Source organism: Chelon labrosus, assembly GCF_963514085.1.
Source record: "Chelon labrosus genome assembly, chromosome: 20".
Lineage (NCBI taxonomy): Eukaryota > Metazoa > Chordata > Actinopteri > Mugiliformes > Mugilidae > Chelon > Chelon labrosus.
In genome coordinates, this window is record NC_140353.1 from 7,397,424 (window position 1) to 7,412,206 (window position 14,783).

Consider the following 14,783-nt stretch of genomic DNA (forward strand, 5'->3'; position numbering starts at 1 on the left):
GTGGTATTTTCCTCTCTGTGATGCAGCGGGAGCGGCGCAGCCTCAGACCGAGACACAGCTGCCCCCTGGCGGACACACCGGGCCGCGGCGGAGGCGCGCCTACGGGGGCGAGCATGGGAAGGGAGGGACCCAAGACCCCGCCAGCACATCACTGGCGGGCACGCGCACCGGAGCAAATAGACCCCCCCCCCACCCGCCCCCTCCTTCTCCACAGCCACTTGCTTGCCACTTTATTAGGTACACTAGTGGAAACAAATCTAATATAACAGTCCAGTCTTCACACAAATTAAAGTATTAAATTAATATATATTTTATTAAATATACCAGTCAAATTTCTCTCCACAATTAAAACATACAGTCAGTTGCCAGTTCATTAGGTACACTAGTGGGGAAACAAATGCAATCCAATCATCATGGTTTCAATAAATGAATAGTACATGATCTACTAAAAAATGCTCAAATATAATGCAGCAATTCTGAGTCACAAATTAAGACATTCATTCACTTGCCAGTTCATTAGGTACACTAGTAATATGCATTAAATCCTATCGTCATGAAAGTTATAGCGTTCAGGAATTTGTTTCAAATGACTGAGAGGTGTCGTTTCAACTGTGTTTTAATTTTCTGTGGTTTGTCGTACGACTGACTTGTATTAGTTTGTACCGACATGTGTTTCTATTATTTTGACAGCCCCGTTTTTTAGCCAGTGGGCTCAGGCTAAATAACAGAAACCCTTTTCGTGTGTTTAGTTTAATCCAGTTTAACAGCACCACAAACTACATCCTTCTAAATAATCATACGGTTTAATAACCACCTCGACTGACTAGTGTTTTCACTAGTGTACCTAAGGAATTGGCAAATGAGTGAATAACAGGAATTAATCTACAACGTCAGATTTATTTTGAAGTATTAAATTCATTCAGATTCAATTCATTCATTCAGCTTCTGTAACTGCTTGTCCTCTGGATGGTCGCGGTCGGGCTGGATCCTGTCCCAGCTGTCATTGGGGCGAAAGGCGGGGGAAAACCCTGGACAGGTCGCCAGTCTATCGCAGGGCTAACACAAAGAGACAGAGAACCATTCACACTCACACCTACGGCGAGCGTGTCTTTGGACGGTGGGAGGAAGCCGGAGTACAAGGAGAGAACCCATGCAGACACAGGGAGAACATGCAAACTGGACACAGAAAACAAAGGCCCCAATAGGATGATGGATTCGAACCCAGAAGCTTCCTGCTGTGAGGCATTGGTGCAAACTGATGTGCCGCCCTCCATGAATTAAAACAGAATTAAATTGAACTGCATAATACATTAGAACACATCAATTTTCAACAGTGTACCTAATGAACTGTCCGTTGAATGTATATAAATATGATGTATGTGGTGCAGCTAGCTAAAACTGATGCAGCCTAATGAATGAAAGACTCTTTCAGTACCTTGTAGTGTTATTTACATTGCATTACTCACTAAAATATACAAATGTACATTAAATACTGAATACATTTAGCATATAGGTTATGTAAAAAATGTTTAAAAAACTATACTACTTTTTTGTGATAAGACTGATCAGTTATTGATAATATAGTCACCTTCTTGTGATTGCAAATCAATTAATTATTGCAGCTCAAACAAAAAAACGCCACTCATGCTTTTATGTATATCAGTGCATTCGTGACCTTTGACCCAGGGTTTGTTTGATGCTTCCTCTACCTCCCAGCCTCGATGCAGAGAAAGAGATTTGAAAAAAATAAAAAATAGAACGCACTGAGCACGTGCACGTTGCTTGACTCCTACCTCAGGTCTTTGGGCTGAAACTGGACGTGCATAAATCCAATTACAGAGCCTGGATGGACTCACATTACTCACTCCGTCTCAGCGTGGCCTGATACCGGCAGAACGAACGGAACGGGAGATGGAGACGGACAGGGGAAAGCAATGACTTTGGCTAATCATATTAGTGCCACTCTGGAGTCATTAAGTGGATATCAAACGCCCAGATCGCATAGGGGTTTTTGTAGGGTATTTAGGGTATTTAGGGTATTTCTATGCATGTGTGTGAGAGAGAGCGAGATAGAGAGAGCATAAAACAAAAAGAAAAGCTGATAAAAACTGCTGTGCCCACCTCTTCTGCATCTTGGTAACAGATGCACCACACACACAGACAGACAGACACACACACAACGAATTGGGTGGTGTTTTGTGTGGACGGACGCACTGTTGTTCGCCATAGCAACAGCACGTCTTGCCCATAAAAGCTGCAGCCAGGCACTCCCCTCGGGGTTACTTTCACGAACGTGTGCACCACACGCAGAGATACACAAATATAAGGTAATAAAACAAATCAAGGTTTGGCATAATAAGGCATTCCCCTAAATCCCAGAGCGAAAATATAAACGGGAACTTACTCACGTTACTTTAAAGTAATCCCTTAAAGGAGCACTTTTAAGATTGGGAACAACGTGCATAACATTTGCAAAGTTGAATGTTTGCACATTAAATACCACTCAAAGATTATGAGCGTGCAAATAATCATTGTGTTGTCTTCACTGTGTATAAATGTGTGCTCACAAATCTTCAGTTCTTGCCCAGTTCTGCACAAACACAACCCATACAAACATGTGTTTCTATCTTTGTGTGTACCTTCCACAGACATAATGCATTCACTAGCTCTCTACCCCAACCATAACTTAATCGTAACCTTTGTTACCTTTGTGTGGCCTGATGACAAGAAATAACAACTTAATTAAAAACAAAACCGCACACCCACTCGGGCATGCACGCACTCTGGATCCATATCGTCCAGTGACTTGCTATAGACCACTTCAGGGGGAAAGTCTCGCTAATTGACGGACGCCAGAGCTCCACGTTTCCCCTTCGGGATCCTAACCAGCGGAATAATTCCCGTTTACTGATGTCTTGAGATTCTATTTTTGTTGTGTCCTCGATTTTTACAGAGATGTCTGCTCCTGCTCCTGCTGCTGCTGCAAAACAACTTCTTACATGCCGTCTCGTCGCCATTGTCTGGTCAAATGATTCATCAAGAGAGGAAAATAGTCCAAAAAGTCTCCTCTTTGAAAAACTCTCTCGGGGGTAGGAGTTCCCATTGAGAAGATGTCCCTCTGCAGAGCAAATGACATAGTTTTCATTCTGAGAAACACGATATTGATGGTTCTGAAATGCAGGAAAGAGATTTGGTTAATTGAGTATAGATACTATATATGTACAAACATTTCTAGATGGAAATATGTCACATTTAACGTGCATGTTGTGAGGAAACCTACATTTTCAAGGCTGCCCTCAGTGCATGTACAGTATGTTCAGCTCCTATGTACCATGTGCTCTAAATCTAGTATTGCAGGGCTGTCATTGCTTCCTCTCATATCTCTACACCGACGCAATGTGGCTGAACATACATCTCTGAACTGATAAGATCACAGAAGAAGTACTAAATATAAAATGTACGCTTTTGCACATTTGACCTCACACACCGACCCAAGAAAAGCTGCACACTATATTCAAGCTTTAAAACAAGCACCCCAAGCCAGAATATATGAGATACAGCCTGGCGGATGAATCCCATTTGTCTTACGTTCAGACGCCGTGAGACAAAAGGCGATTGTCTGTGCAGGGTGTTGCAATATATCGCAATGTTTTGAGCTAAAGCTTTGTATCTTTCCTCTGCACTAGATGTCTCGTCCCTTTTAAAATATATATATATATATATATCCTGCAGACGCTTCCCTTTAAAATCTACTTAGCATCTGAGACTGCACCTTAAAGTGTGCACGGTGTCTGCGCCTGAGCCGAGTTGCCCCAGTTCCGAGTTTCGACGACGAGAGAACTGGGAGAAACACAAACACGGCGTGTGCGCATAACACACTCCATCGCATCATGTACCATAATCTAAAAACTTTTTTTTTTTTTTTCCTCCTCTCTTCTGGGGCCGTAACCATGGAAACAGAAGGTGCCTGGCGCAGCATCCATCGGCAGAGGAGAAAACCCTTTTAGGCCGTCGAGGTGATCACAGGTTATCACCGTCAGACGCGGCGACAAACATCTCAATCTGTTGGGGAAACACAGGTCTATGGAGGAGGGGGAGGGGGAGGGGGACCTCGAGGCTTCTTTGATGATGTCTTGATGGTTGCGAGGACTCATTTAAACCCTTTTCTCTTTATCGAGGTTGGAACAAACTCATCGGCTCTGTTGAGAGTTACGCAACAAAGGCCCCTTTTTTTATTCTCGGGCTGTTGACTGACGGAGACGCAGTCCTATTTTTATTTTCCTCTGACCTTGCTAGTAGCGTTTTCACTCCTGAGGCTATTTTCTTTTTTAAACTCTCCTCTCCTGACTCTCTCCTGCATGCCTCCCTGTCTCCACCTTCCCTCTCTCTCTCTCTCCCTCTTCCTTCCTTTCCACATTGGTGCTAATGCAAAATGCATGAGAGGCAGATATTAGCTGGTGAGAAAAAAGCCATTACAGCCTGTCACAACCTCAGCAGCGGTGAACCAGGCCGTTCTCGCTGGAACACACGCGCAGGCCTGTTTCCCTTAAACATCCTGCGTGTTATTCCAATCTAAATCTCAGCAGGAGAAGAGGGGCTTTTCATCCCACTTTTCTTATCCGATCATCTCATTTCACCTCTCTGCAGCGGAGGCCCGCGGTGATGAATGTGTCCTGTCTGCCGTCGCAGTTCACTTATTTCTGCACTCATCGGCCTCTGCCTGTAATGAGAGCGGGCGCTCAGACGACCGAGGAGCCCGGCTTTGAATAATAACATCCGGATCGTGGCTCATAAACAGACAACGCCCAAAACGCACCCATAAACCCCCCCGGGGGACAGAATAATATTGATAAGTCCAGATTTCCTGGATGTGCCAGGTACGATCCAAGCTGTGAAAGTGGGAGTTTAACATCCACGGATCCATGAATGGCTGAGAATCGAAGTGTGAAAATGGCAGACACATAACATCCTACACGTGTTAATGTTTGTCTATTAGTGTGTGAGCGTAAGAGGAAGAAACAGAGATTTAGAGAATAGATGTTGGAGACAGAGATGAGGCTGAATCAACTTTCCCTATGAGCTGCCTCTCCCTCACCTTACTGGATAATTAATATCTTCTCGACCAGAGTTGGAGCAAGACGCACAGACACTAGAGAAGGCTTCTCCACTCTCACATATAAAAAAAAAACCCTCTCCGGTACTCCCCAGCCTTCCATCATCTCCCTCTTTTCTCTCCACCGCTTCCTCCCCGCTGTCAGCTCATCTCTGCCTCCCCTTTAAATTACATATCCTTATCGCAGCGGGCCGTCCTCCTGTGTGGCTACGAGGAACCCGTCCCCGAAACCTGCAGAGCAGTCGAGAGGCAGGGCGGGGGGGGGGGGTTTCAAACTGTGCCCCAAATAGCTGGATGTAGGCTTATTCTCTGTAACCATGGAAACACTAGGTATTCCTCCTCATCCTCGAGAGAAGCGCGAGGCCCGAACCAGAGGAAGTTCAGAGTCTGACATTCCCCAGATCCCCCCAGATCCATTCACGTTTTTTAAACCACGGCGCAGAGGGTGAGCCCAGATTCTGTCTGATGAATGAGAGTTTTAAACGCCCTGTGCCAATATTTCTGACTATGAACATCCATAATCTCTTCCTCTTTGAACTGAGACTTCGAATGCTCTGGTGAGTAGAAAATCACAAGTCTGGTAATTAGCTTCCAGTGGTCAGGAGCATTTAATTAACATAAGTTCATATATCAGTTCTCTTTGAGGAGAAAATTGCATTTCAGCGTCAGTTTACTGTTTACCTTTACCATCCGACCCCCTTGTGAACCCTTTGCTAATGTTTATTAGCTGGATAGTTGGAGACATGACTTTGCAACGGCAGCTGTCGACAGGAGACAACTGTCGAGAACGAGTCACGAAATAGCCTTGATGACAGTGATTGCTATTTATACCTTTATCCTCATCACAAAGGGAAAAACTGAATTTACCAGGTGCATTTAACGGTTGGCAAGGAAACAGAAAAACAAGTTTCGCAGAAGCCAGATGCAACAGTTGGTGTTTTTAGCCGTCCATTATCCAAATATCTGGTTCAATTAGTGAAAGTGGACATGATGAATTTTTTTGATCCCGCAAGGAGAAATGGTCTCTCTGCATTTTGACCCATCCAGTCGTTCACAGGGAGCAATTTGGGGGTTAGTTGCTCGCTCAAGGCAATTCAGCCACGGACATGGAGGGAGGTGAACCCCTTGGCCCCAAGCTGCAACAAAGTTTTTTGCTCCTCATCACAAGTTCATGGGCATGTATTTGAGCTCAGTATCCGACTCCAAGACTCCCAGCGGAGGAGCCAGTCTGCCTTCCCAACAGAGAAGCAGCAGCAGCAGCCAGGGGCTTCTTATTAAAGAGCCTTGGCGGTCCCGACGCAACAACAGCCGACCCAGCTCCATTCGGCAAAGGTTAATATAGCTCAAAATGGAACGAAGAGCGCGAGTGTTATGGCTGCGAAATGTCAAAGCAATTACTGTCAGGTTGCAGGAAGATGAAAGTGTGTCAGACTGTGGGATGTTTGCGAGTCAAAGACGGAGGGAGAAGCTGCCTTAGAATATACCTTCTCTTTACTCTTTTCTCAACATCAATGAAATTTAAACTACACGAGCCAGACAGCTATAACACTTGATGTATCCTTTCTGCTGGAAAGGTCTCATCTTTCTCGTGAGTGCTTTACAAGATTTTGGATCCTGGTTGCAGGGAGCTGCTCCCGTACGCAGCCAGAAGAGGATTAGAGAGGCTGACACTGATGTAACTTGGCCCCGGCTCATTTGAAAGATGTTGGATGGAGGCAGAGGTCTGTGCAGACAAGAAGTTCATCAGCGCCAAACCTAGAAAGCAAAATTCTTCACGCGTTGCCACAATGAAAAATGCCTGTGTCACATAATGCTGCAGCGCTGATCGGAACTGAAGGGGCTTGGCTAAAACAATGCAAAAAAAACTGAAGGCACACAAAAGTATGTGGGCTGCTTTTGGTGGTAATCCTCGCCAGTCTATCACAAAGAGGCAAACAGCCATTCGCGCTCACACGCACACCCACGGCCAATTTAGAATCACCAATTAACCTAACGAGCACCGACCGTGGGAGGAAGGATGGAGCACCTGGAGAAAACCCACATAGGCACGCTGAGAAATCTGGCTGGAGTGTGGACACAAACACATACTGAACATCTAGTATATTTGTATATTTGTATGTCAAAGTATTAGAAAACAGTAATAGGGGTAAATGTAGGGGTTATCGAATAGGTGCCTTGGGGTACTCCAACTCTGGAGATAGGGGGGACTTGAACAGTGACTCTAGGGCCCCAAGTTCACCTCTTTTACCATTAGTCCAAAGCTTTCTGCAGTGATTACAATTGGTAAAGTAAAAATCTGCATTTATTTTTTTATTTTTATATTATTACTTTAACTTTAACTCGTTAACTGACATTAGTAAGGCAGGCAAAACATTCATATGCGCTAATGACAGCTCCAGATATTGATTTATTAACTTCATCTGGATCTCTGGTTTGTTGAGGATCTTAAAATAACCCAAAAGCCTTAAACATGCAGTAAACAAGTCATCAAATTGATGCCAGACTCTAATTTCTACAGTCGAAAATTCACTTCTTTTGTCTTTTGGTTACTGCTTATTGTTTTTTTTTTTTAGAAGGAAACAGCCCACACAGGATGCACATATATTGCTTTTCTGGTGATGTCTCTTTCTCACACACACACATACATATGTCACGCATGCTCAGACGTTATGATTAGGCTTCTCCCTCCTCTCCCTCCTCTCCCCCACCCCTCTCTCTTTCTGTGCTCCTCTCGAGCTGAGGAGGAGCATCTGCATCAGTGTGCAGGGGAGTGATGGACGGGCGGCAGCGGCAGCAGCAGCAGCAGCAGGTTCCCGTAAAACGCGCGTCCTCCTCCCGCAGACTGAGGTGAAGTGAGGTGGCTGCAGGAGTGCCGGCCGAGGCGCGCCGCGGTGCCCTTGAGGAGAACCCAGACTGCCGCAGGAGAAAGAGAAAGAGGAGGAGAGGAGAGGGTGGAATAAGCAGAGGAGCAAATGGGCAAGAGGAGGTGATGGCGCGTCGGAGATGCTCGGTAAATGACTGAGGTTTACCGACGGTGAAGTTCAACCCGGAAAGCAGGTGAGAGAAGGCGTTTTTACTCTCATTTTATTTATTTATTTTTATTTTATAGCGACAGGTTAAAGATTACCAATAACCCTGCTGGTGGTTTTATTGATTATATAGCGCACTATGCAATAACAATTACAGCAGGTCACTAATTGGTAAGCCGCCTGAGCACTTCATTGATTCAGCCACCGTGTGCCAATCGGCGAGCGCACGCACGCGGAGTGTGTGTGAGCGAGAGCGCGCTTCTGCCCATTCAAGAATCCGTCACGGGTCACGGGTCGAGCTGTCATAACACATAACACACACACACACACACACACAGAGACACACGATGTTCGGTGCATGCACGAAAAAAATAAAAATAAAAAAATAATAAAAAAGATAACGGTGTGTTCCGAACGGGAATCGAACCGGCGTCCTGCGTTGCTTAATGGCGCCGAACAGAGCAGCTGGACATAAAAATCTATTTAACTGAATGGAATTAAAATGCGACAACACAACTCTCTCTGTGTGTGTGTGTGTGTGTGTGTGTGTGTCCAAACCTCTGGCGTCACCAGCTCGCATCACTCCAGACAGACAACCTTGAAAACATGTGCGTGGACACATCCCACACACTTGATCATACTGCACGATCATACTCAATAACCCTTCAGCAAACAGCGACACATATTTCACCTCTACGACTCCCATCAGTCAATAATTTAACCATAAAACCCCGGCGGCGGCCGCGTAACGCTTTCAGTCTGTTCAATTATTAACAACGAGAAGTGTCATCTATATAAAGAGATTGGCCTATTAGTAGTCCATGTCAGATATATAATTGCTTTTAAAACCTCACACGGCCTTATGGGATGGTTGCCAAATAGCCATTGTAAAGGATGCCCTTCGGGTTTTTATCAGCCGGGCTCTATCTGCTGCTCTTATCACACCGTGCAGGTCTTTTATTGGCTCACTTTTAGTGTTGTGTAAGGTGAGGAACAAGCCTTTTGGAGCGGCAGCAGCAGCAGCATTGCAGAGGAAGGCTGCATCATCCGGCTGACTAGATTTAACCGACTGTGAGAAGAGCCCGGCAGGAGCATCCCGATCTCTTTGTGCGTTCGCCGAGCGGCCGATCGGGTTTCTGGTAACCTTCAGTGGGAGTAAACGTCAAGATCTGCTCAAATGTCAACCGAGCGACTTCACGCTTGTGGCTTTTTTTGATACAGACTCAAGAGAGTCACCGAAAGAAGTAGTCAGTTTTAACTCGTTCAGGCGGCGGAATCTCAAAACCACCTTTACAAAGAAAGGTATTCGTTTCTCATTTTGTTTGAAATAAATCACGAGCATACTCACCGTTAACCAGAACACACACCGTGAGCCTCTGGGCTGTTTTTAAAGCAGAGCTGGTGTGTGAGAATACTCCGTTTCCCCAGAGAGACACTCAAGGCCACGTATATTAGCCGGCCACAAAGGAGCAAATCCCCGCTGCTGCTGCTAAACAACAAGGACTTGAACGGGTGAAAGGTGAAGGAAGGAAACGGCTCTTTACTGCTGCAGGGACACGCACAGCTACGTCTTTATACTGAAAAGGAATATAAAATGAAACAGTCTGACATGTCAGACATCTGCCATGAATGTGTAGCAGTGGTTAAGCATGTGTGATATGAAGATAATTTGCCATGTGGTTAATACTCTGGTCATTTTTGTCATAACTGCATCAATGTGCAGAAAGACACTGATTTACCTGATGTCTGATTTACACGAGTAACCGTTATAGTACACTATAATATACAATACTACAATATAAAATGACTTTTAGCCATGTTATCCACACCAAGCGTGTGTCCATATTGTGTATTCTTCGCCCTGCTCGAGTGTTTTTACTGAATTACATGTTTAAAACTTGTTTAAAACGATTTCATTCACTGCAACCCAGCAGCCGCTTATCTACAGCATGCAGTTTGCAACGTGACAGAGTATCCCTCTCTGTAATTTTGACAATACTTATTTACTACACTCGCAAATCTTGCAGGAGTCTGCGAGAGTCTTGCAGAAGTTGCTGTGAAACGCGATGCCGCCACCATCTGTGCAAACAGTGCTCGCAAATCCCCTTTTGTTAAACAGGCCGAGATTGAGCGAACAGGTACAGCAGTAATGAGCTAAACCCATACGCTATGTTTCCGCGTGTGTGTGTGTAAAACAGATCCCAGAAAAGGCTCTTTTGCAAACAAGACGAGCAAATAGTGCGGAACGAACTGAGTACTGAGCTCCAGAAATGGTTTTTGCACGACTAGACGTGATGTCCCAGAGAAGCCGGCGGGCTGCCGAGTGTTTTACGTCCCGAAAATGCAGCGGTGGGGGACGTGCGTTCGCTCTCACGCACGGCCGTATCGTTCCGCCGCAGAGAGCCATACATCAGTTGGAAGTTAGTCATCCGTGCTGGAGCGCTCAGGACCTTGAGGAGAAGAGTTAAAGAGAGATGGAGAAATCAAAGGAGGGTTTAGAAGAAGGCTTGCCAAGGTGGAAGTAGATTTAATGAGAAAATGGATTCTCATACCCTTTTTGCCAATTGACAAATTAAAGTGAGAGAGACATAAGAGAGAAAGATGGGGGACGTACGAGGCTGGAAGCACTTGGTTATGCAACCGTCATTGCTAACCATCTCCAGGCCCCCGTGAAGGTTGTATTAGAAGACTGAAAGATGCAATAAAGTTGTCATGGGTCTGCATAATTCAGCTAATATGGGCTTAATGTGAAGACTCATCGTGCAGAGAGAACAGTTGAAGTCGTGATTGGTCATACGGGTAGAGCTTGCGTAGATTTGCTGGTAAGCACTCAGGGCACATGGGAAGACGTGAGTCACAGCTATAATTATCTCGGATATTAAAGATATATGAGATATCTAGCAGAATCCCAGCGAGAGGCAGTGTGAGGGAGAAAGAGGAGATTGCAGCAGTGGATGTGTAAAATATGGATGCTACTATGTGGCGCTAAAAGAGTTTTGTTTTTTGTTTTTTTTTCCTCGCAGATCTCCTCTGAAGTTTCAAAATGGAGTCCACTCACCTCCTGGGTGGCTCTAAGAAGAGAGTTAAGATCCACCCTCACACCGTCACAGCCAAATACGCCACGCAAACTCCCTACTCCCCCCAACCCGGAGTGCACACACACTTCCCCCAGCCCGGGGACGACGGCTACGACGATGCGCCGTCTTTTGAGGACTTCGGCTCGTTCCTGGAGGAGACGTCGGACAGGAAACAGCTGACGGAGGGCAGAAAGTGGCCCCTGACTCTGTTCGGCTCCAAAGACAAGGACACGTCCCATAAACCTCAAGCCTCAGGGGCGGGGGAAGGCAGCGATGGGGGAGCTAAGGCGGCAAAAGGCCCAGGGAAAGGGGTAGGGGAGCAGCTGGCCAGTTTCGGTGAGGCGTCCGTGTCGGCGTCTCGGCTCACCTGGGTGGGGCTGCTCGGTGCGGCGCTGGCGCACGGCTGTCTGATTGTTCTGACCCGCCTGGCCTCTGAACGCTTCAGCCTCGGCCCCCTGTTCCTGCTCTTGGTTCGGTCCATCGTGCAGCTCGCGTCTGTGGCCGTACCGCTGCACAGGGGGGAGAACCCTTTCGGACCAGAGGGCTACCGACTCCGTCTGCTCTGCTACGGCGTCGCCTACTCCCTCTCCCTTTGTTGCGCCTACTCCTCCCTAACCTACGTGTCACCCGAAAACGCCACAACAACCTGGCGCTTGGCAACCACAGCGCTATCGGCGACCCTCGCCTTCCTGCTCCTGGAGGAGAGGCTTGGAATGGCTGACGGAATCACCTTGGCTGCAGGGCTTTGTGGTTTGGGGCTTGTGTTGCTTCCCACGGCAGAGGAGAGCAATTCAGATTCACCGACCGACCCGGTTGTGTTCTGGAGGGGCGCGTTCGGGTGGTCTCTCTCGGCGCTCGCAGGTCTGTGGATGGCCCTCGCGTTGGTCGGCTACCGCTCCCTGAAGGAGAGGGTGGGAGTTGGCACCGCTTTCTTCACGGTGAGCTGGACGGGCTGCCTGCTCGCGCCAGCCTCGCTGGTCCTGCTCCAGGAGGGCTGGTCCTGGCCGACGAGCGTCCCAGCCTGGGGCGTGGTGCTGGCCCTGGTCGCCTGCTCGATCGCGGCCTTCCTCGGAATGACGCACGCCCTCACCCGGCTCCACCCGGCTCTGGTCTCGGCCTCCCAGAGCCTGGAGGTGCCCGTCGCCATGCTCCTGCACGTGGCCGTGCTGCCGCTGGCGCCGACTGCACCCGAGGTCGTGGGGAACATGATGATCCTGCTGAGCGTCGGCTGGCTGGTCGCGATGAAGCTGCTCCCCTCTCGAGTTGCCGGGCGGCGCCAGAGGGAGGAGTACGAAGAGATCCTGGACTCACCCATCAAATAGACGCCCCTCTCCTCGCCACGCCGTCTTTTTCTCCTCCTCACTTCTTCCTTCGTGAGATTAGCACCAATGTACATAAGAGACTGCTAAATGTTTACCGGAGCTTTATCTATTTTGTATCGTCCTTTTTGCTTTTGGTTAAAGTGCCAATATTGTGTTGTCTGTCACAGTGACTAAGTGGTGTGATATTAAAATATCTCTGACGAACACCGTGTATTCCTTGTAATTTAACCGCGTGTGTGTGTGGGGGGGGAGTCTGTATATTGGCAGCATGTCATGAAAATGTAATGTCCGTCTCTTTTAGCAGCCAACTGAGGTCTGGGCGAGGATTGATGCCGTCTATTTGGCTGCCGGGGAGAGAGAGAGAGAGAGGAAAAACACAGAAGACGGGAGGCAAGGGGAGAGTAGGGAGACGCAATCGGAGGAAGACAAATGCGAGACGATGATGGGATTGGCATACAGATAAGAAGCAGAGGAGGAAGGAGAGCGATGGTAGATGGCAAAACGGAGATGAAAGGAAGTCGGGAAGCAAAACAAAAAAAGATGGCGGCTGATTATTTATCCGTCTCTGGCCAGCTGCTTGATAATAAAAAACACTGTTTCATGTGTGGGGAACCTTCATTACGTCTAATAACTACCTGCCAGTTACAGAAGCACTGATTCTACCTTTCAGAGTCTCTCCTTCTATGCTTCCCAATCATTAGCCTCCTGCTTTCTTCTTTTCCTCTTTGTGTCCTTTATCTCGGTTTTAAAAAATAATGAACGCGACAAAGCATCCATTCACCGGGAGCTCAGCACAGATGGAGACTTTTAATGAAAAGCAAGGGGCCTGCTGCCTCCACATTGAGCAGAAACAAACGACACAACAGGTGTAGCATAAAACCTGGAGGTGCAGCTTCCAGTCGCTCCTCTGCGTCACGTCAGTTGTGAGATTTAATAAAAAAAAAAAAAAAAGAAGACGGGATCCTGGCTGCAGTTTTCGCCCAGCTGCAGCTTTATGAAGAAATACTCGTGCGCGGGAATGGCACAAGTATACGTTTAAGCCACGGTTGCAAGCGTTTCATTAGAGCAAATGTTTCTGTGATGTCAGAGCGCTGGTGATTAAAATCACATAAAGTTGAAATGGTCTTTCATGCTACATTTTTCCCAGTTGCTCAGACTTGAGGCATTTGTTCATTACTTGAGTGCTTTCTCTAATATCGAATGTAGAAGTTACACATTCATATAATATCATTAATTACTCATTACTCTGCAGATTATGAGTTTACATGCAAAACCTACGGCCAGTTTAGAAAATCTGATGTTTTGAACAGCTTAAACTACCTAAATATATAAAAATGATTTGAAATTAAGCTCCTATGTGAATGCATCTGTAAGTCTTTCGTTTGCATTTCGCATACCTTTACTTTTTTGTGCAAGTTTTGCTAGTTTCAGTAGAGTCTTTCTATGTTGTTGATGTCTCGTTTCTGCTTTATTATTCGCCCAATTTCCTCTTCCGCTCAAATAAAACTCCACCAAACTGAATATGAATGCATTAAAAAGAATAAAGGGGGGGGATCTGGGACCAAAAATCGCCACACAGAAACTGTAAAATCCACGGAAAGTACCTGCGGCTACAGCACCAGCCGCTCTTTGTGGTTTTTAACAATGCATGCATGCATGTGTGTGTGTGTGTGTGTGTAAGAGAGGCCGAAGGTGGGACGGGCGGCGGCGTAATTCAGTCCTGGCAGGGTTTCATACATCATAAACACTCCGAGCATCGCGAGCCGCGGCCTCTTCTGCGTTCAGACGCTCTTAAAGCGGGCTAACGAGCGGGGAGAGGCCTGACCCCGGAGTTAAACCAGAGCCTCTGACACACCTTTTTTTTTGCGGCTGTGGGTGTTTGCAAAAAAACACTGAGGCAATGTTTTAAACTCTGGCACGTGCACGGGAGGATAAAGTCGAACTCAGACAAATTAAAATGTACAAGCGCGAACGTGTAAATCAGCAGCTGAAAATGAGCTGAACGCTGCGTGGGTTGAGGGAGGAAACCTTTCCGTGAGGCGGATCTGGTTGTTTAAGTAATTTTTTTTTTATTCATTATTGCAAACCCACAACGTTTAATGGTACATTTATGTTCACAAGACAAAAATAAGCTCACATCTTTAAAATGAAACATCAAAAAATGGAATATGTGCAAAATCATTATATTCAGCCGAGTGTTCCCTGTAAATCTTTTTTTATTATTTGTTTCCCTTTGGGCATC

General features: G+C 46.6%; 1 protein-coding gene across 1 annotated transcript; it reads left to right on the top strand.

Annotated features, from left to right (window-relative positions):
- The first annotated feature begins 7,990 nt into the window (after window positions 1–7,990).
- Window positions 7,991–12,747, top strand: slc35g2a (solute carrier family 35 member G2a). Its single transcript, XM_084568344.1, has 2 exons — window positions 7,991–8,170; window positions 11,166–12,747. The coding sequence occupies exon 2, from the start codon at window positions 11,186–11,188 to the stop codon at window positions 12,539–12,541; it is 1,356 nt and encodes a 451-aa protein (XP_084424470.1). The 5' UTR covers window positions 7,991–8,170; window positions 11,166–11,185; the 3' UTR covers window positions 12,542–12,747.
- The last annotated feature ends 2,036 nt before the right edge of the window (window positions 12,748–14,783 follow it).